This window comes from Garra rufa, chromosome 15, assembly GCF_049309525.1.
Source record: "Garra rufa chromosome 15, GarRuf1.0, whole genome shotgun sequence".
In the NCBI taxonomy this organism is placed as follows: Eukaryota; Metazoa; Chordata; class Actinopteri; order Cypriniformes; family Cyprinidae; genus Garra; species Garra rufa.
The window spans coordinates 36,746,787-36,774,514 of record NC_133375.1 but is presented as its reverse complement, the minus strand read 5'-3'; the positions used below and the strand labels follow the sequence as shown (position 1 = coordinate 36,774,514).

The 27,728-nt window shown below is 36.0% G+C and overlaps 1 protein-coding gene across 1 annotated transcript; it reads left to right on the top strand.

Moving 5' to 3' along the window:
- Positions 1 to 367: 367 nt before the first annotated feature.
- On the top strand, positions 368 to 23,707 carry elk1 (ETS transcription factor ELK1). The gene is made up of 9 exons (XM_073819433.1): positions 368 to 949; positions 8,335 to 8,543; positions 11,385 to 11,774; positions 13,252 to 13,389; positions 15,029 to 15,265; positions 15,404 to 15,533; positions 16,688 to 16,905; positions 17,480 to 17,581; positions 19,889 to 23,707. The coding sequence occupies exons 1-9, from the start codon at positions 925 to 927 to the stop codon at positions 19,985 to 19,987; spliced, it is 1,548 nt and encodes a 515-aa protein (XP_073675534.1). The 5' UTR covers positions 368 to 924; the 3' UTR covers positions 19,988 to 23,707.
- Positions 23,708 to 27,728: the final 4,021 nt, after the last annotated feature.

Below are 27,728 nucleotides of genomic sequence, written 5' to 3'. Positions count from 1 at the left end.
GGCCCCTGGAAACCCCCTGCATTGTGTTACATGATTGCAAGCAACATTTCAGCGCAGTCCTGCAGCAACAACCTGTGGCTCTCGCTTGCCAGTGTGATAGAATCTACGCAAAATCAGAGCTCTTATGTATTTTCTTTGTGCAAAGATTTCCACTCGACCTTGATGCTGAATAAAAAAAAGCTCTCTTCGCTCAAAGACAGCAACACACACAAACACAAAAGTTTGTCTTCTTTCATTCATTTTGCTCCACAGCCGACCCACGTCATGCCTGTGCGGTGACGTCACGGCCGCACAGGGGACTCGCAGACCAGAGAGGTGGAAAAAAAAAGAAACAAGTAGTCGAGGCGTTCGTGGAAACAGGAAGCAAACAGGGGGAAAGCCGAGCAGAGGTGGTTGTTGTTAAAAAAAAAAAAAACTTCAGAAGGGAGCGCTCTGTCTTTTTCCTCCCCGTTATTTTGAGCTCTTTAAACTAGCAGTGCAGCTTTCAGTCCGTTGCTTGGACACCGCTGAAGGAGGCTTCGCGCCGAAGTGGACGGACTAACGGCTACCTGATCAGGGGTCTCGGTTTATTTGCCCTCCCTCACCGTCCACCACGCTGGAATTAACCCCACCTATTGTTTTAAAGCCAGGGCGTGACATTCTCACCGTTTAAACGCGACCCTGGTCGCTTTTACTGGAGTATTTTGGCGTTTGAAGAAGTCTTCAGTCCGTCTGACAGGAACGGTGCACGCACAGGCAGCCTGAGCTAACGCGAGCTAGCGACTTAGCTGCTAATGTCAACTAACATGGAGGGAGAGGTGCATGTGTTACATAACAGCCAAACGCAATTAAACCACCGACTTCTGACACCCAGCAAGCACAGTTATGGACCCGAATTAATCTCCAAAGAATAAAACAGCCCATAAACACATTGATTTGGCAGAGATGGAGTCGAACCCGCTGATCAGCGGTAAGTTTAATTCCACTTCAAGGAGGTTGGACATGGAGGAGTGATTGCATTCGAGTTCAATAAAGTGCTCGTTAGTCAAATAAAGCCATATATAAAACCACACTTCATTCGCACACTATTCCTAATCCTGGTGTGAGCCAGAACATTGTGTTCAAATCATTGGGAATTGTCCAAAAAGTGTTAAGGGATCTTATAAATGAGTGGTTTTAACACCTTATGTTGGTCAGGGAGGGTTAACAAAAACCTGTAGGAAGCCTGATGCACTTCAAATGTGTTTGAGTAAATGTTTTGCAAGCCAAATGTCAGGCAGAGAGTCTGCACATGCTGCTGTTTGTGAATCAAATACAATATATCAGTGTTTGACAGGCTTGTTTTCTTCCTGGTTATTTCTGTATTAATCAACCGTCAGGGAATGTAATTTCAACAGAACTGCTTTTGATTCACTGTTTTAATTGTGCAATTTATAGGTTTTGAGTCAGAGCTGTCAAACAAGCTAGTTTGCAGGGTGGATGTTTGTTCTTGGAAAGACACTCTGTCTTAGTATGTTCAACATAACACATTGTTTAATTATAAGTTAGCCTATTATTTTTGTACTTTATAATTATTCTAAAAACCTACAGATGCATAAGAGCTTGAATTGAACATGATTGCACAATGCACATCTCAGCATTTCACATTACTGTGTTTGTTTGTGTAAATGAAACCAATGTCATCTAACATTAACCACCAGCCTTCATGTAAACCCAAAGAGACCGGGAACTGTCCTGACTGAGCCCCACTTAATACAAGTGTATGTGTTTATTAGGGATTTGTTAGCAGTGGATTCATTCTGCTCACATCTCAGTCCAGTCTGGCTCTCTTTCCTCCTTTGGGATGGCAATTCATTCATTGGCTATAAGTCATCATGCAGACTGAGAACTCCAGATAATTGACTATTGAGCATCGAGGTCCCTGAACAGTCTTAAGGCAATAAGGTCTGATTGGGAAAAACAGATCTGTGTTGTTCGGTGCCGGTCTTTGTTTGCTTTTCTCCGAAGTACAGGCTGATTTATGAGGCATTAGACCAAGGCAAGCTGTGCAGTGTTAGTCCCTTGATTAGTCATACTGGAGCGCTTCAGCTAGAATGTAACACTGCAAGGAAAATTAGAGAATAATTAATGTGTAAATAAGACAAATGTGCATCTGATTCTCTAGTTCTGGCTTCACTGTGACATTTTTATCGTAATACGCTGACCCTTTGGTTATTTTGATCAGTATATTCTTATGCCTGATTTTTTTAATGATAAATTACCATTGAAGTATGTGTTATTGTGCTGTTGGGAAAACCTGAAGCTGTTTGTTTTGCCATAACCTGAGCAGTTCAGTAGATTCTACTGTTACAGCTGCCTTTGAAACATTTTATAATTTTAAAAACCATAATTTATTATACTGCTACATTATAGAGAAAATGTTATGCATTCTTTTAAACAATTGACTTAGCTTTTTCAATGGCTGTTTATTTAGAGATAGACCAATCAAAGTCTGTTTGTTAAGAAAGATCTATAGTATTTTCTAACCCACTATATTTGTACTGTAACTCTGTTCTTAAAAACTAAAATCAGTCATTCTTGTCAATGTCAACTCAATGTGGGTGTTTTTTTTTTTTCAGAAATAGAGCTTTATACATCATCTGAAAGCTGTATAGAGAATAGCTTTCCATTGATGTATGGTTTGTTAGGATAGGATAATATTTGGCTGAGATACAATTAGAAAATCTGAAATATAAAAAAATATTGAAAAAATCGCTTTTAAAGTAGTCCAAATTAAGTTCTTAGCAATGCATGTTACTTATCAGAAATTAAGTTTTGATATATTTACAGTAGGAAATCTACAAAATATCTTCATGAAACATGATCTTAACTTAATATCCAAATGATTTTTGGCATAAAAGAAAAATTGGTCATTTTTAACCTATACATTACAATGTATTTTTGACTATTGCTACAAATATACCTGTGCTACTTAAGACTGGTTTTGTGGTCTAGGGTCACATATTGTATAATGTACAGTAAAAATATAGGTTAACTATTATTTTCAGTCTGAATAGTTTATAATAGCTTATTAAAACATAAAGATATAAAGAAAGAGATAAAAAGTTGTCATAATATAGGGGTGGGCGATATGACCTAAAATTAATATCACGGTATTTTTCATCTTTTGAACGGTGACGGTATAATATCACGGTATTACTTTATTTGGTACATTTTGGGAGGAGTAGCCTGTCCTGTCCCTTTAGGATGGGAATAAAGTTAATATTTTTATAATATAATAAGTAAATGGTAGGTATCCTTATCAAAAAGAGACATGGGAGAGTATTATGCATTCTCAACATATTTATTTTGCAAAAAACCTAAAGATCTTACTTAACAGTGTAGAACAAAACAAAAATATTTTTTTTATTGAAATTTAATTTCTGCAATATTTAAAACCTTTAAATAACTGGGGGTAATCAACTCATGGCAACAGTTTAAAAGTAGACCAATTATGTGGGGAAAAACGCGGACTTGGCAACCCTGCATCCAACACGAGCTGCTGGAGTTAATGTCATTGCACACATGAGTACGAAATTTTCGTCCGAGATCTTTGCACGTTAAAAAAAAATACAGGTTATGTTAATCGAGTTTACACACTGCCTCTGAAACTTTCGTCCGTCATAAAAAAAATTGGATCGCGTTTGATTTTCTGCATTTTCGCATCAATAATAAGCATTTTGATAAGGATGGCGAATATGAGAAAACTAAAAAAAAAAAATGCATACGAAAATCGGACTCAGTGTACAATGACCTTTAGATTTGAATGATCACGGGTCGAAAGTAAAGAGAGATGACAAAAATAGACTGGAGGATTTGCTGCAATCTTGTACTCACTGACAAATATCTATTATAAGATGTGCTGCTCCCTTTACACAGAGTGCGCGTTATCGCAAAATCGAAAGTAAAAGTAAACAGCGCGGGCACTCATTTAAAAGCGATTTCTATACCCTGCATATTGAAAGTGCAAAAATTATATACAATATTAGTTCGCCTCGCGCCCGCTCAATTTGTGGTCCGCTGTGTAAATCCTTCGGCCGGCCGCCGGGAAAAGTCCCGGTCATCCCGATTGCCACTCCGCCCCTGGTATAGGCTACAGGCCCGACCTTTCTTCAGGATGTTTCACCAGTCGTTTAATGGCCACTCCCCTTTTACCTAGAACCTGCAAAGCTGATACGAATATGTTTTACTTTTTTATTTACAACAAGATATATAGTATTAGGACAGGTATTCAGACCACAATTGAACGTTTGAAGAAAATTTAATGCCTTATTATTTAGAAATAACTATTATTGATGTAAATGCAGCCGTTCGAGGCACATAATTGATTTATTACGGTATTGACGGTATTAGAAAATCCATGTCGTGGCGCAATGTAGGGTTGTGCCGATAGACGATTGTATCGTGTATCGACGATAGTCAGAGATATCGCCTGTTGCTGATGCCTTTGACGATAGTTAGACGATTATTATTTTTATCCGTCAACAAAGAACTTAACTTTAGCAATGCAGCACAAAGAGTCTGTTCTAGGATGCTTCAGAAACTTTCCGCGGTATAAACACACGCATAGAGAGGCCACAGCGCCTTAACGCAACTCGTGCAGTGAAAATGGGAGATTTTCATCATACAGTATGGTGGTACATTAACTGATTCTAAAGGGAGTGTTATATTATATTAGCATTGCATTCATTAGGATAACAGAGGTAGTAAAACCTGGTTCAGGCTGAATTAATTACGATGTATCATAATCAGTCTGTATATAGTAAACATAAACATTCATCTCAGTAACGTCTATAGGCGTTAATTAAAATTACGATGCGATCAGATGGCGCTAAACATACACACGTGAATTACACGCGCATCACTTCTTCACATCCAATATGAACTGAACTACAACATCACCTGATGATAACGTCGTCGGTCAGACATACAGCGGTAATATGATCGCAATATGACGGGTAAAGAAAGATTCATTCATTTACATTCTGGCACGCACATTTACAACTCACTCACTGACGACAGCAGAGAATGAAACCGAAAGTAACTTGAACAACTCCGGTAGAATTACAGTCAGCGCTCTGTACACGCACAATTTAATCATATGTCAAAAGAAAGTCTACCTTTACAAAACGAATAAGGAATTTAGTACATAGATACTGTAATTAAATTAGCACGATAGTATCGTGTATCGGCGATCTCTCAGGCTGACGATAGGGCGATATGAAAATTGAGCATATCGCCCAACACTAGCGCAATGTCACACCGGTGATGACTATGACACCGGTGTACCGCCCAGTGGCGCCCACCCCTATCATAATACATATACATGTATAAGAAAGTTCTTTTAAAGGCTCTTAATTTTTTTTGTAATTAATACTGTGTTTTTAAGTTCAAAATCTAATCTAAATCTAAAATAATAAATTTAAAGAAAGAGTTATTGATCTTTATGATGACTGGTATGGACCTAATATTATTGTTCATCTAGAAAATTACATTTTGCTCAGATTTTTGTTAATTTTACTATGTAGTTACACAAGTATTTAAGTATTTTTTTAAATTTTGATTATAAGTTTATTACTAGGCAATTTCTAAATTGGTTTAAAGCATTTTTAGTGAATCTATTCATATTTCATTATATTGATGATTGCTTAAAAATAACAAGAAATCTATTCAGACGAATCTCAAATGCAATATTTTGTAGATGATTAACTCTGAGAGTTATTCTTCTTTTGCAGTTATTGTTCAAAAGACTTTCAAGTCCTGATTTGTTCTTTATTTGTAGTTAGAGTGTTACAGAGATTTCTTTAGAAACGTTTTTTGTCAGCCTGTTCAGAAATTAGTATTTTCAGCAGTTTGCGGGTATTGCAATGAGATGTTGGTTTGATGAGTAAGTGTGGATAATGTGCTAATAGGGCAATATGACATTTAAATCCTGGACTACGGCTTTGTAAAACCCTCTGTTTGCATGTACAAGCTGCCCACAGGATATTCTTCTGGTGCTTTAGTCCTAGAATGACACCATTTATCAAAGACATTTTACTGCTAATGAATGCACTCACTCAATCACTTACAGCTCGTTTTAATGACGCTATTAATTAATGAGATTTTATGTGCCGGGTTAAAATGGAAACGGCTCCCTTCATTGTCATCAGCAATTCACTGTGATTTATTTGGTTCAGTGTGCTTAAAGGGGTCTTTTTTTATTCTTTAGAAACTGTTGCTTAAATGCTTTTACCATGGTGATCGTTTCTAAGGTGTTGCTTATGAGTTACGTAAATGAAGGGGGGGAGAATGGTAATAGGGTTAATTTGCATTCTCAACATGTTCTTCCTGAACTTGTGATACATGTCCTCTGCTGACGGTAGCACCATTAATTCTTGCCTGTTTTCCCTTGATTTCACTGCAGATATAATGTTCACTCTCCATTTGTGCTCATCTACTCAATCCAACCATAAAGAAAGAGGATTTAATTTACTGAGGAGGTGAATTTGATTTCAGCTAAATCCCACAAAGGCTGTTTTTTCTAACATGGCTTCAGTTTCAGAACATTCTCAATCCAATGAGTTCTAGGTATAATTGATGCTGTATTTTTTAGAAACATAGCTAGTAAAACCAATATCTCTTGTTTTTACAGGCAGGCCTTCACAACCAATACATATATCAGTAAAAACATTAGTAATTGTGGGTTGTTTTATGTTTTGTTTTGTATTAGCTTTTTCAAATCTTATGGTACTAAGCACTAGTGTTGGGCGATATGCTCAATTTTCATATTGTCCTATCGTCAGCCTGTGAGATCGCCGATACACGATACTATCGTGCTAATTTATTTAATAATATGTAAATGTGTCAATATGTAATAAATTCCTTATTCGTTTTGTAAGGGTAGTGCATGTGACTTGTGACACAGCTGTGCGTGTAACAGTGCGCTGACGGTAGTTCTGTCGGAGAGGTTCAAGTTTACTTTCGGTTTCATTCTCTGCTATCTTCAGGGAGCGGTAAAGGTGCGTGCATGAATGTAAATGAATGTATCTTTCTTTACCCATCATATTGCGATAATGTGACCGCTGTATGTCTGATCTTTGTCATCAGTTCATGTTGTAGTTCAGTTTATATAGAATGTGGAGAAGCGATGTGCGTGTAATTCACGTGCGTATGTTTAGCGCCATTTTATCGCATCGTACTTCTAGTTAATGCATACAGATGTTACTGAGGTGAATGTTTATGTTTACTATATACAGACGGATTAGGGCTGGGCAATTTGGCCTAAAATCAAAATCTCGATTAATTGAACATTTTAACTCGATTACGATTAATGAATGATTATTTTATTTATTAATAAATTATATTTATATAATATTTTTTTTTTGCCCTCATAGTTCACTGACAAGTTTTGTACAGTAAATATGCGCACATATTACGAGTGAGAGATTTTTGAATGAAGGGTGCGTTACTTGATTTTAAAATAATTGAAGGAAACACACACACTATCAACTGTCTATGATTATTTATTGAACATCAATGTTGAACAACTGAAATTAAAACAAAAAGTCACATTTTTCTTAAATTTGTGAAAAATAAATAACTTGCACTTTTGGAAACAAAATGAATAATTTTCAATGTTTTTCATATTAAAAGTAGAAAAGAAGCGCTATCTCTTCTAAATAAAATTATGTAAATACTTTTTACTGTATAAATACTGTTTAAGCTCTCCATCGACATGGTGGCAGAATAACGTAACGTAACGGAGCGGCGTCCTGTGACTCCACACGCGGCAGTGTTTTTAAAGGGAAAGTAATCAAAATAATCTACCTGGAAAAATTTGATCGATTATAGGTTCTGAATGTCGATTTCGATTACTTTTCGATTAATCGCCCAGCCCTAAGACGGATTCTGATATATCGTATTTAATTCAGCCTAAACCACATTTCACTACCTCTGTTATCCTAATGACTGTCTACACTTAATCTATGTACACTGTATGATGCATAAATGTCTCACCCATTTTCACTGTACACATCTGCGGCGCGACGCAACCACTCTATGCTTCTGTTAATACCACGGCAAGTTTCTGAGGCATCCTAGAACCGACTCTCTGCGCTGCATCGCTAAAGTTAGGTGCCTTTTTGGCGGATAATAATAATAATCGTCTTACTATCGTCAAAGGCATCAGCAACAGGCTTTATCTCTGACTATCATCGATACACGATACTATCGTCTATCGGCACAACCCTACTAAGCACTTGCCACTCCTGAACTGTAGCCAGAAGGTTACAGACACTGCCCATTTATCACAGTCTGTTTTTTTGTCTCCTGTAGCAATGGATCCGTCCATTACATTGTGGCAGTTCCTGCTACATCTGCTGGAAGATCAGAGCCAGAAGCACTTGATCTCCTGGACGTCTGGGGATGGGGAGTTCAAACTGCTGGATGCCGAGGAGGTGGCCAGACTCTGGGGGCTTCGCAAGAACAAAACCAACATGAACTATGATAAACTGAGCAGGGCACTTCGTTACTACTATGACAAGGTATGTACAGGAATTGCTGTGGATGTGAATGACGCACTTAACCAATTTTTTTATATATACATGTTTAAAATTTTGGGATTTGTGTGTTTTTCTTTTCAAAGAAATTACTTTTATTTCGCAAGGATGCAATAAAGTGATCAAAAGTGACAGTAAGACATTTGTTATGTTACAAAAGGTTTCTGTTAGGGCTGCCCTCGACTAAAGATTTTTCCGGTTGACTAGTTGACATTCATTTTAAGCATTAGTCTACTAATCGCACATTTATTAATAAACCATTTAAATCATAATAATGATCCTTTAATTTCCTACATAGCCTAATAAGCGCGCAAGCCATGCATAAAGCTTGACACAGCACACCGGCAGGAGTAGTAATTATGAATATGTGAGGGAAAAACAGTAAGGAAGCTACATTAACATTTTAATAGTTTGTTGATAAACTAGCACTCTTTTTTTTTTGGTTTAAGAGATAAATCCGTGACACTGACCTGTATGCATGTTTCATACAAATTACATAATCTGAGAATATTTGTTTTCCATTTGAATTGGTTCATTATAAGAATACAGAATAAATGTATCATGGTCCACAAAAATGTTTAGGAGCATAACTGTTTTCAACATTTCTTGAGCAGCAAATCAGCATATTAGAATGACTTCTGAAGAAACATGTTATGCTGGAGTAATGATGCTGAAAATTCAGCTTTGCTGTCAGAGAAAGACAAGCTCCGACAGCGCGAGACTGTTTAGTATCGCATCGCATGTCTTCCATGAAAAAAGAGAAAGCGGTGGTTGCTGGTTACTGTATGATGACTGAAATTGCGAAATGGCCTTAAACATTATTAAATAAACTACAGAAAGTTATGTTGTCTAATACACCCACAAATTGTTTTTATTCTGACAGCGCTGCATGAGCTCCTTAGCCAGGGTTCAAAGTCCAAAGCGTGATGAGAATCAATTATAAATCTGCTGCTGTCAGCAAAAAGTAGTACTGAGGTCTTCTTGTGGGTTTCTGCCAAAATAAAAGTCAGCATTCATAAATGTTAGTATTGTAATTTTACTGTTGTTCTGTAAAAGAAAATAAAAAAGTAAAATGAAAATGATGATAACAATCATTACAACAGCTCTATTAATACATTCCCCTTTGCTCAAGAAGGCTGCGTTCATTTGTACATTAAAAACACATGCCTGATTCAAGAAGGGGGTCTTAAAAATGACCAAAGAATATTTTCACTAATTTCTTAATTTTAAGTTAAATTGTGCTTTGTTGGTAGGCTATAATGTCTTCTGGAGTTTTAAAAAATGTTCAGTGTTAAATAAAATTTTTTAAATGTATTTTTTTATTTGAAAAGCAAGAAAAAATGTTAAAAAGCAAATATTGGCTATTAAATTTATGCAATGGTGAAAAAGATTGGCAAAACACATGGGGGAAAAACGCGAAAAACTGTGTTCGGTAATTGGCCTTCGGCCCAGTGTGTGATTTTGTTTGGCTTCGGCCAAGAATTTTCATTTCGGTGCATCCCTAAAAAAATATATTCAAGTTGAAAGTTATTTTAAATTGTAATAATATTTCACAATGTCACAGTTTTTACTGTATTTTTAATCAAATATATATAGCTGCCTTTTAAAAACATGACACTTTACTAACCCCAAACTTTTGAACACTATTGTCCATAGACAGTAATACAATTTTGTGATATTAAATGAGAATAAATAAACATGACTTACTCAAAATTTACTCAGTAAATAATAGGCCTGTCCCCTAATAATCAACTAACCGTCAGTCGACGAGAAGAGGCTTGGTTGACCAAATTTTTATTAGTCTCGTCACAAAAAAAATTACAAATCCACAGAAAGTGGCCGAAGTCACGCAGTCCATGGCGGACAGATCATTAACAGCTGGTCCACGTGGTAATACAGTACATCGGGTACAACATCCAAACTTTATCCTTCATTGATTCATCGAATATGGCTTATAATCTGAAATATTCATGTAGTAACTTTACACGGCGACTCAGTCTATTGTTAACCTAGAAAAATGTGTGCTAAAAAAGTGTCTGTGCCGAGTGTGGAAGCTTAATAGTAGCGTGCTTACTGCATGACAGATGAAGGCACCAATGCAGTCAGTTGCTCTTAAAATACTCTGTCGTTTTTGGTTGTATTTTTGCACGTTAAAAAATAAATATGACCTCACGTTGTCAGTCATGTTTACACACTGCCTCCAAAACACTTGTCCGTCTTAAAAAAAAAAATTCAGATCAGGTTTGATTTTCTGCATTTTCACATCCATAGCAATCATTTTAATAGGAAAGAATAACGAATACAAAAAAAACTGAAAAAATGCATACAAAAAATTCGGACTTGGTGTGCAATGACCTTAAATAAATTTTTCTAATCTGTAAGAGTCTTTGTTTATTTGTGTGCAGTCAGAATAACAACCAAACATTGTGCATTTGTAAAACAATGCAGGCAAACAGGATGAACTTAAGGGTATCCAAAATAAATAAATAAATAAATAAATAAAATACCAGAAAATCTGTGTATACTAGGGATGGACATTTTCCAAAAATATTGCATTAGAATATTTATTCATGCGCTTGAGCGCTTATTAGGCTATGTAGGCAATTAACGGCTTGTTATTTTGATTTAAATTGAACGACTACTAGTCAACCAGAAAAATCTTTAGCTGAGGGCATATTTTGGTCTATCACTAATATTTATCTCAAAATAAATATAAATAATTTTGTGATTATTACTGTCTAACTTCTATGAAAAAGTAAAAATAAAAACACTGGATTTGAGCTTGAATTAATGTTTAATGTCACATGCATATTATTACTTCCACAGAATATTATTAAGAAAGTTAGCGGCCAGAAGTTCGTCTACAAGTTTGTGACCTTTCCGGATCCCAACTCTGCCGATGGGCTGAAAGGGCCTGAGGATTCCCAGAGGGCTGCTACGGGGGAGAAATTGGAACTGTCCATTCAGACCAAATCTAACACAGGTGCTAACACCACCAGCCCGTGTCTCTCCAAGAGCCTGCAGGTTCAGCGCTCCTCCCCTAGTTCAGTGCAACGCAGCTCCCGCAACGATTACATGAAGTCTGGTCTCTACTCCACTTTCACTATCCAGTCCCTGCAGACGCCCTGTAAAACCACATCCAAATTCATAAAAACAGAGCAGGTCCTGAGTGAAATCAGCCCCAAAACTGTTCCTCTGGACCGCACAGTGCATGAGGTTAGGTTCTTTTTGGATTTTATGTTTTTGTGTTTAATTCTGTAATAAATTCTGTCATTTGTGAAAGGTGCCTTAGAATGCATTGAAACAATATTTTAAATTGTTCTCTGATATCGACATAGACGGTATATGGTTTAGGTAAAGACAAAAGTTCTAGAAAAACGGTTTTACAAGTCGATTTACAACGCTAGGATTTGTCCCTAGAATGAAATGGTCTGTTAATACCTTATTTGGAAGGTTCATGAATAATAATAAAAAGCTCTGGTCTGATTGGCTGTTTTACAGTGCGGCGCATTTCAGTAGCTCACACAGCAAGAAGGAAACACAGGGAGGAAAATATATATTTAATCACAGAGCCAGAGCCGCTATTAATATGCATATTTGTTTGTCAAAGTTGGATGCATTAATCAAAGGTAGGTCATTACACTTAAATCAAATCATGATATGGACTAATATTAAGCCGCAAACCGACTGTTTAAATATGAATTATGCATGGCTCTGTGTTAATGAATGGTACAGGTGCATGGTTTTGTTTACTACTTGTACTGAAGCGCGCGTGGCACTTGCGGTAATATTAAATGGCTCCAGACTGTGACCATTTTTTCTGCCAGTGCGACTAATTTTCGTGAGCGGTCACACTGGCGCGACCACCGCGTTGTTCAACTCATAAGCAGATAAGAAACATAAAACGGCCCGCGAAACTAACACGATACGTTTGAGCTGCTCAGTGCTGACCGTTTATCAGCTTGGACCGCAACGCAAACAAACTTGCACGAACCCCGAACAGCTTTATTCGGGAACCAATGTTGATTTTGCAACACTGTTACTGCTGCGAGGTCCAGTGAGGAGCGTTTGAAAATGCCGCACAATGAATAAGGTTGCTGCGAGATCTAGTGAAAATCTTTCAAATTCTGGCCAAAATTGTCTGTTATAAACAGGCCTGATGTACGTCAGAAAACCAGATTAGTAATGCTAACTATATAAAAAAAAATCGCTGTCAAATGTATGTCATATAATAAAAATACTCTAGTTCACTGTATATATCACTGTATGTTTGTTTTATTAAGGGATAAGTCTGAAGCACACCATAAAATAATTTATTAGTATTATCTACAGCTGTATATAAAATTACACACCCAGGTATTGGATTAGTACTCGGTATCGGCCGATACGCCGAGCCCAGGTATCGGGAAGGAAAAACTGGTATCGGAACATCTCTAGTTATGTTAGGATTGGCCTCTTTTTCAGTGGTCTTTTGCAAACACCAGATTTATATAAGAAGGAGGAAACAATGGCATGTGAGGCTCACGGTATGTCATGTCCATGTACAGAACTGTTATTATTCAATGGCAAGGTAAATACAGTTTTCCATTCTATGGCACCTTTAAATGATTTATGAATTGGTTACAATCTGCAAAGCATTGTGAGGCCCATTGTGTGTGTCAGGTATTTGATTCACAGTGTGTATATGTTGCAGATACGAATGTGTCAGTCAGAAGGACAGGCCCAGTCTGTGGAGAGCAGCAGTCTGCAGGTGATAGTGACCCACCCATCCCCATGTGCTACACCCGCCCTCAGCCCACAGACGCCCTCTGGATCTGCCACTGCAACCACGGTATGAATTTGGTCTTTAATGCTCATTCATACTCAGTCTTAACATGCATATAGGATTAGCTAATAGGTATACATGGTGGCTAATAGGTTGAAGGTCCAAATTGCAGTTTCAATGTAGCTTCAAAGGGCTCTACACAATCCCAGTTGAGGAATAAGGGCAAAATGTTCAGACATTTTCACAAGAAAAATACAAATGTATATGCTTTTTAACTTCAAATGCTCGTCTTGCACTAGTTCAACCTCACGCATTACGTAATCACGCACACGTGACATAGGCGGAAGTACCGACCCAGTGTTTGCGATCGTTTAAAGAAAGTCAAATGACCTTTACCCAAAAAGGTAAAAAAAAAAAAAAACAATGTTAGAAGTACACAGGTGATAAACTAGTGCAGGATGAGCATTTGTGAATAAAAAGTATGTACATTTTTTTTTATTTATTTATTTATTTATTTATTTTTTCAGAAAATGACAGCCCTTGTACAGCCCTTTGAAGCTGCTTTGAAACTTCAATTTGGACCCTAAAGTCTACTATATAAAAAAAAGTCCTAGAATGGTTTCCTTAACAAACGTAATTTTTTTGCAACTGAAGAAAGAAAGACATGAATATCTTGGATGACATGGAGTGAGTAAATTATGAGAAAATTTTCATTCTGGAAGTGAACTTCTCTTTTAGAGCTAAATGATTTTTGTCAGTTGTCAAAAAAAGAGGAAATTTTATTCTAGTTTTAGTCAATGAAAACTTAAGTCATATTTTAGTCCGGCTTCATAATGGTTAAACTGACAATCACAATTTGTGCAATTTTTAATCACAGTATAGAGATTTTAATTTTTTTTAGTCTTAGCTTTTTTGATGTTGCAAGTAAAAAAGGTCATCAATGAATATTTTCTTAATAGTTTTTGTTAAAAGAGGTTCACTTCCAGAACAAAAATTTACAGATAATGTACTCACCCCCTTGTCATCCAAGATGTTCATGTCTTTCTTTCTTCAGCCATTAAGAAGTTATGTTTTTGAGAAAAACATTTCAGGATTTTTCTCCATATAGTGGACTTCTGAGGTGCCCCAAGTTTGAACTTCCAAAATGCAGTTCAAATGTGGCTTCAGGCTGTCCCAAATGCGGTTGCATTTTATATACTTTTTAATCTCAAACGCTCATTTTGTTTTGCTCTGTCTGAACTCTGTTTTTTCCGGTTCAAGACAGTTAGGGTATGTCGAAGAACTCCCATCTCATTTTCTCCCTAACTTCAAAATCATTCTATATCCCTTTTATGTTAGGAGTATTTGATCTTCTTCGCATGTCCACTTAAACTGTTCAATTAAACTGCATTTTGGAAATTCAAACTTGGGGCACCATAGAACTCCACTAAATCAAGAAAAATCCTAAAATGTTTTCCTCAAAAAACATAATTTCTCTACGACTGACAGGGGGTGAGTACATTATCAGTAAATGTTTGTTCTGGAACTGAACTTCTCCTTTAATGGAATTGACACTAGTTGGTAATCGTTCAAGTTATGTTCTCAGAAACTGCATCAATGACAAACTAGTCCTTGGAAATTGTTCATCAGATTTATTAAAGCTTACACCCGTGTTATTATTAAGACTTACATGCATTAAAAATATTGTTAAAAATTCATCCTGCAGAATACTCAAGTACAGAAGAGCCAGAGTTTAGGTGACCCACCTCAGATCTACCTGTCCGATCCCAGCTCTCTGACCTCACTCATTCCTCTAGCTCATGGAGAATGTGTCGTCAACTCCTCTCAGCCTGTGTTTGTGGTCATAAAGCCTTCTCCTGTCGGGCTGCCCAAAGAGTCCAGCCTCTCGCCTGAAGAAGACTTGCTGGAGATTGTCGATTTGGATGACAAAACAGAAGTTGAGGTGAACAGTCGTGTCAGTTATAAGCCATTCAGTGTACAACATGTTTGCTTGTAATTAAATGCTGGAGTAATTTAGCTTTTTATTTATTTATTTTTAGCTTTTTATTTATTTTATTATTTTTTTATTTGCCATACTCAGCCAGTGTCCACAGTGCCTGTCCCTGGAGTTACAGATGCTCCAATCCCTGTGGATGCTCCATCACCCTGTGTGGAGCCGGTGGCCCAGCCGGTTGGAGAAGGCGAGGTGAAAGAGAAGCCTGAGCTACCCGGTTAGTCAAAACTTCATGTTTATGCATTAGAAAGATGTTGAACTCAAAAGAGCTGGCGAGGTTTGTAGCTGCTGATTGTTCTGGTTTGTTTTCAGTTTGTTTTGATCCTTCAGAAATCATTCAAATATGTTGATTTGCTGTTCAAGAAACATTTCATTATTAACTGTTGAGTAAAACAGTTTAAATAAATTTTAAAAATTAATACTTGTATTTAGCAAGGATGCTTTAAATTGGTCAAAAGTGATGATAAAGACATTTATAATGTTACAAAAGATTTCTATTTCAGATAAATGCTTTTCTTCTGGACGTTCTATTTGTCAAAGAAACCTAAAAAAAATGTTTTCAATTAAATAAAAATAATAATTATTAAATAATTGTTTTTTGAGCAACAAATCAGAATATTAGAATGATTTCTGAAGGATCATGTGACTGGAGTAATGATGCTAAAAATTTTAATTTAAATTCACTGGAATAAATTACATTTTTAAATATATTCTGAAAGAAAGCAGTTATTTTAAATAGTAAAAATATTTCACATTTTTACTGTTTTTGCTGTACTTTGGATCAAATAAATTTAGGCTTGGTGAGCAGAAGATATCAAAAATACAGTAAAAATCATAATATTGTTAAATATTACTAAAATTTTAAATTGATTTCTATTTGAATATATTAAAATGTAATTTATTCCTGGCAAAGCTGAATTCACAGCAGTGTGTTCACGTGATTCTTTAAAAAACATTCTAAAATGCTAATTTGAATCTTAAGAAACAATGTTTTATTATCAATGTTGAAAACAGTTTAGCTGCTTTGTATTTTGTAAATTTTTATAAATATCTTTACTGTCACTTTTAATCAGTTTAATGCATCCTTGCTAAATAAAAGTATTAATTTCACTAAAACATTTTTACTGCCCCCAAATTTGAACGGTAGTGTATATTCCTTTAGTAGAATAATTGTTTATTGTTCTTAATAATAATACATTCATTATCAAATGACAATGTCTTTTATCATATTGCTGAGCCTACCTTTTCTAAAAGCAATAAGCCACTCCAAGCCATCCTTTACAGTTATTTGACATGGTTATAGGTCAACAAAACCTGCAGCGCTTAAAAATCAATCGTCAATTTCAGCCTCTCATTCAAAACTGTTTCCAGAGGACACCAATACCGCATTAGCCTCCCTCCCGGCGAGCACGCAGGAAGTCCAGCCTCCTAAATCAAAGAAGCCACGTGTGCTGGAACTGCCATCCTCGTCTACGCTGCTGCCCCCTGGACTCTCACTGGATAAGGTCAATGCAGCGGTGAACAGCCTGCTGGCTCCTGGAAGTGCCACAAACACCTTAACACCCACAGTCATCACCTCCCATGCCCTGGTGAGCCATTCACTTCAGAATTATGGTTGTTTAAAACAAAAAAATGCCTTTCAAATGCATTTAATTCTGTTAACAAATTAAAAATGTTTGCGCTGTTTGGTGGAATTTGATTATTGCTGCTTGCAGTTGCATTACTAAGATGAAACCCACATGAAATAATTATTTTGAGAAGTTGACAGCCCTGATTTCAACACAATGCACTCTTTTACCACATAGAAGACACAAAGAGATGACTGATAACAGAACTTCAGCATTATCTTACATTATCTTTCAGTAGATCTCTGTTTATGCCATACTTTTTAGAATTATCAGAAACATGTTTTTTTTTCTTATTTTCTCAGATAACATTAGCATTTGTGTGGTATGAATGGATGCTTCACATGTACAAAGCTCTTATTCAAACAGCCCTAATGTGATTTTTAACAAAGCCAGAGTGATATAAATGCTTGTGTTACTAGATAACCAAGAACAAAGAGATACAATACAATGACCTTGTAAAATGGTTTATGCACACACACACAAACAACCTCTTTAACTCTCTCTCTCTCTCTCTCTCTCTCTCTCGCGCTCTCAGACTCCAGTGCTGTTGACACCGAGTCCGCTGCCATCAACCATTCACTTCTGGAGCACGCTCAGTCCAATAGCTCCACGCAGCCCTGCCAAGCTCTCCTTCCAGGTGAGACTTCCTGTCCACACAGTTTCCGTCCACAGCATGGCAGCAGCACACCATCTGTCTCCTCACACTCCCTCAGCTCATTGCATGGCTGAGAATTTACTCTCTGCCCACTCCATTCATAACCATCACAACATATACATTTTATATATATTCTTCCTTTTCACAACTTTTCAGATTGTAACCAATATCTTATTTACATGTATACATTTAGCAGACACTTTTATCCAAACAGACTTACAGTAAAAGAACATAAACGATTCTTCACAGAACCAACAATATTCATATACTGTGGCAGGGTTATTAGAAAGCTAAATTAGGAAATGAGCTCAGATGAGAAACAGGGTTTTTTTTTTTTTTTTACCAGATAGTCTTGTAATCATTTTATATTATGAAATACTATTTGGTTTCATGACATGAAAAAGAAATATTTTTTGGATGATAAATGGTTTGGTTAATTCTGAATGGATGAGCCACATTTTAAACTGTTGTAAGTTACCCTGCTATTTTCACACTTGTGACCACACATTATTAGATTTATTATCTAATCTAATCTAATCTAATCATTTTATAGATTAGATTTTTTGTAATTTTGCTTTCAAATTAACACTAAACGATAATCAACAATTAGGCTAATGTACTTTTATTATTTATTAGTGAAGTCAGGTGTCTTATCATATCGCTTTTATTTCCATATTTTTATTGTTATAAAGTAACATCAATAATATTATTATTATTACATGTTATTGAATAGTCTTTTATCATATTGCTTTAGCTCCCATTATTAAAAAAAAAGAATGCTCACTTGATTTCTTAATAATTTTAATGCTCTACATTGCAGTGATTTTACAATGTTTTTGTTTGTTTTGTTTTTTTTCCTGCTTATTTCTTTACTGGATGTCAGATTTTTTTGTACTTAATTTTAAAATGTTTTTGTTTTTTTGCTGCACTGTTCCTCAGAAAAGCATGTGAGCATCCTCTGCTGGACAATAGCAGCAGTGCAAAGTTTAAAGGTTTATATGTTGTTATTTTTCAGGAACAGGTGCATTAAACATAATCCTACATAAGTAGGATACCTCCTGTCTGGCTTGGTATATGTCTGTCTTGTACTAGTTTTGAATATTTATTATAACAAAATGATGTCTAAATATTGTCCACTTTATTACTTGTGTCAAGTATCAGTACCAGTTGAGTTTTTCAGGTTATTAGAGCTTTAATGTTCCATTATAAATGTATTACTGTAAATTTGCACATTTGTTTATTTTCAGAAATGGTTCAAAATAATTTCCTGTGGCAAGGTTATTATCATTAACTAAAACAAAGCATGAAAAAATGTATATTTCCATTACTTTAAGTAAAATACACTAGATTTTTAATGTTTGTTTTTTTTTTTAAGTCTCTTCTGCTCACCAAGCCTGTATTTTTTTTTATCCAAAGTACAGCAAAAATGGTAACATTTAAAAAAATAACTCTTTTCTATTTGAGTATATTTAAAAAAAGTAAATAATTCCTGTGATTTCACAGGTGAATTTTTAGCATCATTACTCCAGTCATATGATCCTTCAGAAATCAGTGTAACATTATAATTTGCTGCTCAAAAAACAGAAAGCAAACAGCATTTATCTGAAATAAAAAACGTTTGAATGGTAAAGTATATATGTATAATGTTACAAAAGCTTTTTATTTTAGATAAATGCTGATCTTTGGATTTTTCTTCATCAAATAATTCTGAAAAAAGTATTCAACTGTTTTATATATTGCTAATAATAATAATAATAATAATAATAAAAATTCTTAAACAGAAAATCAGCATATTAGATCAGAGATTTCTGAAGGATCATGTAACACTGATGACTGGGGTAAAGATGCTGAAAATTTTTACCACAGATTTAAACACAGGAATAATTTTACATTTTAAAATATATATAAATAGAACATATTTTAAATAGTAAAAATATTTCACAATGTTACTGCTACTGTATCAAATAAATGCAGGCCTAGTGAGCAGAAGAGATATCTTAAAAAAACATTAAAAATCTTACTGTTAAAAAACTTTTGACCAGTAGTGTATTTAAGAAAAATTACTACAAAACAAAAAAAATTCTAAAACATGAACTAAAAGGAAAACCGATAATATAAAAATACAATCTAATTTAAAATAGTCAAAAAAAAAAAAACTATGATAGTATATCAATAATAATAAAATAACACCGGTCTGTGCAGATAGATAGCATGCCATTACACATAAAAAAAACGCCTTTTTATAGTCAAGCTTAAGTCCTAATTAATACCTTCCTATTATTCTTACAGTTCCCCACCAACGGAGGCAATCAGATCCAGATCCCCGCACTGAGCGTGGACGGCCTATCCACACCTGTTGTTCTCTCCCCTGGACCACAGAAACCGTAACTTGAGATTTAATTCCCTTATCTCCTGCCGTGGTAATTGGCTCCCTCCCCAGCCAATGAAAACGCTGAGGACACTCCATAACAAGTTCTGCTGTCAATTGGGCGGGACCTCTGGTTCAGTGACGACTCGGCAAGAGGGAGTGCGCTCTCAGCCGTCCTTCACGATTGGTTGACGGAGCAGCCCGCTTCCGGGCTTGACAGTGGCATTTCATAGACGATTTGGTCTTTTGTTTTTCCCTTTGCCTTTTATACGGTCATCAACGGTTATTTATTTATTTCTGACGTTTCTTGGTGCGTCGTGAGATGCATATTCCAGAGTGCTCATGTGAATTTGGAACTTGGAGATCTCACTTTATTTTTGATTTCTCACTGTATGAGTTATGGACCAGACGAGGTATCCTTCGATTGAATTCGAGGCATGAAATGCCGTTTACTTCACAGACGGAGCATAGCTTTCTTAAAAACTTGTTTTTTGGAAATGGAAAGCATGCATTTGAAATCTGCCAGATTAAAGTGCAAGTTCATTTCTTTCTTTGGCATTAAAAAAACACAAATACATCATTTTTAGTACATGACACACTTTTTGTGTTTTTCCATGGACAACGGAGTCCATTTTGCTAAAGTGGCATTGAAAATGCCAGAGGAATGTCACAGCCATTCCCAGGATTTGAAGAGGAAAAGATACAAAGAGATTCAGAATGATATCTGGAATGTATCAATCCTTTTCTTCTATGAAATCATTCCTTTATTTCAGAACTTTCTTCTTCTTGTTGTAAATATATGTTGCACCCATTCCAAGATTTTAAAGATTGAATTTTTAATTCTTGCTTTTCTGTTTTCCTTGTTGTTTTTAGTAATTCTTTCAAGGAGCCCTTTCTCTGGCAGCATCAGCAAAGGTTTCAGAAGCGACACGACGAAGCTTTGCATTTTCATGCTTTTTTTTTTCCTTCTAAAGAAAACGCCAGAGGAGACCAAAGACCAGCTGTTTATATACAATCCATCTTAGCATCTCTATTCTTACGTTTCATCCTTTTATTTCCACTCTGCCGCATCAAAGGGCTATAAAAGAACCTTCACTCAACCAAAACCCTCACACTTCTGACACTGTATATAACTGATACATCTGATTCGCCAGCTATAAGTGTAAAACTCAATAATCGTTGTAAATAGAGTAATTTATGGCAGAACGGGAAGTAGGTATCTTCAGCTCCTTTTGATATCGCTAGTAGTTTTGTGCAGCCTGCCTTTTATGCTATGTTCGTCTGATGTGTTAAAATCACACTCACGGTTGTTACCTCAAAGCTGTCAACAGCTCGACACGTCAAGCGCAGGCACGCATATATGTTGCAACTGACAAACAAAGCCAACGATTATTTGCATATCTTCTTGCGCTTGTAGTTTGTGTGTGAAGCTCAAGTTTCCTGTGGGGAAATCATGGTGGTTATATATAGCGTTTTACAGAAAGCTGTAGTCAGTGTTTATGGACAGTAACTGCCTACACGGCATACGGCTATTTTTTTTTTTTTTAGCATTTTATTTGACCTGAGTTTGCTGAACTCGCACATGGCATCCTTGTTTTTAATTTAAACAACATTCAGGCGACAGTGTCTTTCATTTTAGAGCATTTCAGCTTCTTAAATTGGTGCTTTTGCTGTTTCTGGTTTGATATCTGTGTAATTTTAATGAACTCGGGAGGATTTGCTCGTAGCATGCTGCAATTGCTTACGCCCGTCACCTCTCAAGATTGTTCTCTCTTGCATTTTGTGCACCTCACGGCTGATTCGTTACATCCTGAACCAATGCGAACTGTTCTGTTCACAGTGAATGACTGTTTGAAGATTGTTAGATGTTCACCACAGCTTTTGGTGTCGCTTTGATATGTACCGATGATGTCATGGACGCCCACAAGTCGACACATTGAATGTTGTTTCGGGGGGCATTTTGGGAGCCTCAAAATGTTACCACACGCTAAGCTCAGTGACTTGATATCAGCTTAACCGTGATCAAATTCACACGAAACAAACTGATTTTCATTAGTGAGTTATTATTAAACTTATGGTCCTTTTTCCATGCATTGGGCAAAATAATAAGCCTGCAATATCAAAGAACTCACTGTGATGATGAATTCAGTGATTTGTGAGTACTTTCCCCGTTTTTGATATTTAATGCGGTGTAGTAAGTCTGCAGTCTAGTCACTTTCTTCTTAAGCTTGTCTGGTTTGCTGGGACTGTTTGTGCCTCTGAATGTCTGTCTATGCGGCTATGCTCTGTAATGCACTGCAAATGCGTTTTAACAGCTGATGTCTTTTGAGCTAACTCCTCCTATTTCGCTTGCTGTGATGCTGCTGTTACTTTTACTGTACATCAGCACTGATCAATACAGTGATGGCATACTGTGCACGGTTTCCCGAAATGAACTATCACATATTGATGATGACTACATTTATCCCCGGACAAGTTGTTTACAAGCTTAACAGAACAGAAATAGCGAGCCATATCTATTTAAAACTATTTCTGACTTACAAATACACAAATGAATGATTTGAAAATGTCTAACATTGTAATACTAATGAGCCTTTGCCATGTTGATGAAATCGCTGCCCCCTTTCAGATGATGAAACTAATGCTGCACGTCTCTGGACATACAAAGACTGTTTGGGTATCAAAATACCACATTAAATAGGCCTTAAAGTTGGATTTCTGAGTATGTGCTCGTCCACTGACGAAGTATTTTAGTATTGATAGCTTCTAAAAAACATTGTTCTTTTTTTTAAAAGTCATCCCAGAATAACACAATTCCTTTATTAGAACCAAAATTGTGGTTGTGCAAGTTTTAATTGTGCAAAAAAAAAAAAAAAAGTTGGTAACCAGCATGTGTAAATGTTCTAGTCACTGAAACCTTTATGCAAATGAAGACACGCGTTACATAAAAAAGCCATTTATTGAATAATTGATTGGACCGTGGAGATGCTGGCTAAGATGTTTTTTCTCCTTTTGTGGAGGAGTCTCTAAATTATTTCCTAATACCAGCATAGATTTCGTACCATGTACAAGTTTCCATTGTAAGACAGTCGGTCATATCAATATTTCTTATTGACGAAACCTGTTTAATGCTTGTTACCTGCTTATAAAGTCACAAAAATCCAAGCACCAAACTGGAGATGGTGGAGTTGATCCTTAAGTGGCTCAAAACTGTTAAGACATTTGCCTCGTTTTGCTTTTCGAGTTACTGAATTTGAACATCTGCGCTGGTCAGATGCTGTAATAAGTCTTTTCACTTGTTTTTTCTCTTTGAAATGTTACGTGGGAACTGTTAACGTATTGTATGATTCTATATTCAATAATGTGTTGGGAAATCTTGCGCTACGCATATATTTGTGTAAAAACGAAACAAACAAAAAAAAGTCTGCTACTTGTGTGAAGAACGAATACATGGTCCTGTCGGACTCTTTGGACTGTTGGGAAGCAGATCTCTGCGGCCTGAGCTCCCTTTCCCAGATGAGAATCACTCTCTGGGAGTTTATTTCATAAAGGGACAGAGAGGCTTTTATTTTTCTGAACTGTCTAGATACTATATTATATGTACTGGAAAGAGACAAAACTATTTTTCATCTGCACATGCTACTTTGTTTGTGTATGTGATAGATATTAATCTTGTTTTCTAAAGACAAAAAAGACTCGGAACTAATACGAAAGTGAATAAAAGGCTATTTTGTTCTTTACGTTGTTTAATATATTTATTTTCTCTATCTGCCTATCTATATATGTAAAATTCTATTGTTTGTTCTATTGTTCTTTCTATCTATCGTTAGTTCTATCCATCTATCATTCTGTCTGTTGTTGTTACATTCTGTTGTTCTATCATTCTACAATTTTAAAAATAAAGGTGCTTCATCATGCCATAGAAGAACCTTTTTGTCCAAATAGTTCTATAAAGAACCTTAAATATCTGAAGAGCCTTTCTGTTTCCCAAAAGGTTCTTTGTGGCAAAAGGTTTTTCAGATTATGGTGGAACCAAAAATGGTTCTTCTATGGCATCACTGTGAAGAACTTTTAAAGCACCTTTATTTTTAAGAGTGTATGCAACATTCTATCTACCGTTTTATCTGTCTGTCTGTCTATCTATCAATCCATCAGATAAGTATCGCAATGTATTACTGTTTACAGTTTTATCAGTGTATTACTGTTTACAAATTACTTGACTTGTAAATTCTACATATGTGCCATTCAAAAGAATTGGTTTAAAGCTAGAGGGAAACAGCTTGAAAAAATGTATTTTTCCACAAATGTGTATGTATGCCAGTTGCATAATATCCAAGGTACACATTTCTAGTAATTGTGCAGTTAATTCTCATATTGTATTTTCAGAACGTTTTGAAATATTTGTCCTCTCCCCAAATTTGTCACTACCGAAACACAGTAATATATAATTTAATAAGAAGAGTTATATTGACCTTTTAAGATTTTAGTTTACACCTTGTAAATATATTTTTTGCTATTTTATTAAAAAGTTTGCAGATATACAGTATTTCAAGTATAATTTATGAGATTTGTTGTATTTTGAATCCAGTTTTTCTTTGTAAAAACTGTTTTTAAACTTAAGGATTCATTCATTTGAATATACATTGAACCAGACTATCATAACATCTTAGTTGATAATTCAGTATAATTTATTTTTGACAAAACATCCCATGTTTTCGGGTCATGACTGCACATGGGATAACACCCAAAAAACAAAGATGTCACTACCGAAACGTCACCAAATATTTTTTCGTGACTGTTTTGGTAGTGACAATTTTAGGTACTTTTGAGCCTAGCTCAAAGATGCTAATCAGCACATGGTTAGCTAGCACAGTTCTGAACAGTTGTACACATACAAAAATTAAATGTTACAGAAAAACACCCCAAAAAAAGTGTTTAATTATAGAAAAATTATGTTTGATAGTGACATACTTTTGAACACATTTACCTCAAAATTAAGGGGTCTATCTACTCAGCATGTAGCTATGAGAAAAAGTAACACAGGTATATTTCGTGATCATAAATGTAGGGGTGTAGTTAAAATCAATCTCAGCAATGGGCTAAAACATACACTGTTTCAGTAGTTGACAAGAAAATGCATTTTCTTTTACTTATAAAAAAAATAACAGCAATGGAATAAAATGCAAAAAGTTGAAATTTAGGGATCAGCAGTTTGCCCCAATTCTGTAGAATGGCCCGTCTGTACTGTATACTTGATACTAAAATAATTGCATTATCAAGACTGCACCTGGTTGAGCGAAAAGACCAAGATATCCATAAATAATCTCTTTTTTTTTCTCAGCCTCAAAATTGGATGAAATAATACACACCGTCTCCTGGTGAGGGAATGTGAAAATTAACAAAAAATCCAAAAACAAATCCCTGAGGAACTCGGTTTTGTATGTCATGCCTCCTCTGGGATGGCAGCCCTCGGGGAGGAGAGAATAGATATTAATTAAAGCCAGGCTAAGACTCAGGCGCAGTAGGACCCCCACACAACACGCTGATTAACCAAACCTCACAATGCTCCTCAAACTGACTTTCATTTCTCTCGAAATGCAAACAGAAAGAATGATGAAAGCGGCAGGCTTCTTTTAACATGTTGACGATGTCTGCGCCGTGAGCTACAGAAAGAGAGAGAGAGAAGGGGAAAGAACTGTTGATATTGCGAAGAGACGCAGACGAGACGAACCTGGAATAACCTTCTGAAGATAAAGCATGTTGTAGAAAGTTTGGCAGGTGGAACTTTTAGTTCATGAACTGTGGCTATGTTCAGGATAACAGCACACTTCTCCCTCAGTATGTATAGAGTATTACCTACTAGAAACAAGCATCCATAATATATGAGTTTTGCATACTGTTTAATTTTTTTTTACACTGTGTGCTGAATACATAGTATTCAGTATGCTAGATTTTCAAACCACCAGTGTCTTCACAAGACACCATAAACTCAATAGACTTGCAGTCAAATAAAAGTCCACGACCGAAATCAAATTATTCTCCTTTGTAAGTTTCAAATAACAAAGCAGAGACCGGAATAACTGATATTTGAGAGCATAAGGCCTTGTTTTATTGTTCTGGTGCCTTGGGCGCAGCTGCAGATGGCACATGAGAGACCTAAGCATCGGGTCGCTGATTTTTATTGCGTTGAATGGACTTTAGTAGCTTCACGCTGCAGGTTTGCTTTAATTGCACCTCACCCAAGGTCCGACTGATGAAGATCTTCTGTAAGGCTCATTAACTCCCAATTAACGCTCTGTTTACACCACCACCTGTAAGCGCTCGGTTTATGTCTGCTCAACATGGATCCACAACTGCAGCAACAATAATCCTGTAGATTAAATGAACACGCTCTAGGGTGGATCAGGAGGGGAAAAAATATGCATTATGGCTTAACGCATATCAGGGGACTGAATACATGACTCCTCTGTTTGGTTTGTTAACTGCTGATGTTTGGCTTTTCGGAACTGCTGTCAAAGCTGCAAACACAGCTGACTATCCTTGTACAGGAAGACCTGATAATTGGGTGATTTTTAGGAAATGGTGCCATTTGTGAATAAAATTTGTTTTTAGCATTTAATTTAAAAAAGGTTACAGTTGAACTTTAAATAAAACATGCTTTTCCACATCATACTCAAAGTACAAGGCCTGTAAGCAATGTAAATTGCATCCAGCCCAATATTATATTAGTGGTCAAAAGGTATCAGAATTTGATGTATTGTGTAATATATCCACCTCCTAGTGGCACCAAGTGAAACTGTTTTTAAACGGGTTTCCCACTACATCCACACTTCAGTATTAAAAAAAATTTGCTTATTTGTTCACTTATATGTGGTTAAAAATGTCAATAAGATCAGAAAAAAGGACAAAAATGCATGAACCAGTTACAATATATATACTTTTCATTATTGTTAGATTTAATTCAATGTAATTGTGATAAATAGGACCCTGGAAACACTAATGCTTTGTTTTAACATTTTATTTTGCATTAAACATTAGACTATACAGTGTGAAATCTTCAAATAATGAAACTTGTTCTTAGAAGTAGGATATTTAGACTTTTAAAGAGAGAGAGGAGAGGAAGGAACTGTTGGTATTGCGAAGAGATGTGGAGGAGATGAACTTGGAATAACCTGAAGATAAAGCATGTTTTAGAAAGTTTGGGGAGGTAGAACTTTTAGTTTATGAACTGTGGTTATGTTCAGGATAACAACATGCTTCTCTTTCTATTTCTGCAGTATGTACAGAGTATGATCTACTAGAAACCATTCAAAACACTTCAGCAACTGCATAGTAACTCCCTGGCAACCACTAAAACACACAAGCATTGTCTGGGTAAGTTTTGCACAGACAAACACCACTCACATTTGTCCTTTATGCCCTAGCAGCCACTCAGATCATTATAACATCTGTAGAGCAGTGCACTAGAAACCACTCACAACACCTTAGTAACTGCATAGCAACTCCCTGATAGCCACTCACAACACACAAGCATAGTGTGGGTGAGTTTTGCACAAACACCATTCACATTTGTCTTTTATGCCCTAGTAACCACTCATAATGCTATAGCACCTGCATAGCAATGCATTAGAAACCATTAAGGACACCTTCGCAAATGCATAGCAACTCCCTGGAAACCACCCACAACACACAAGCATTGTGCTGGTGAGTTTTGCACAAACAAACAACTCATATTTGTCCTTTATTTCCTAGAAACCATTC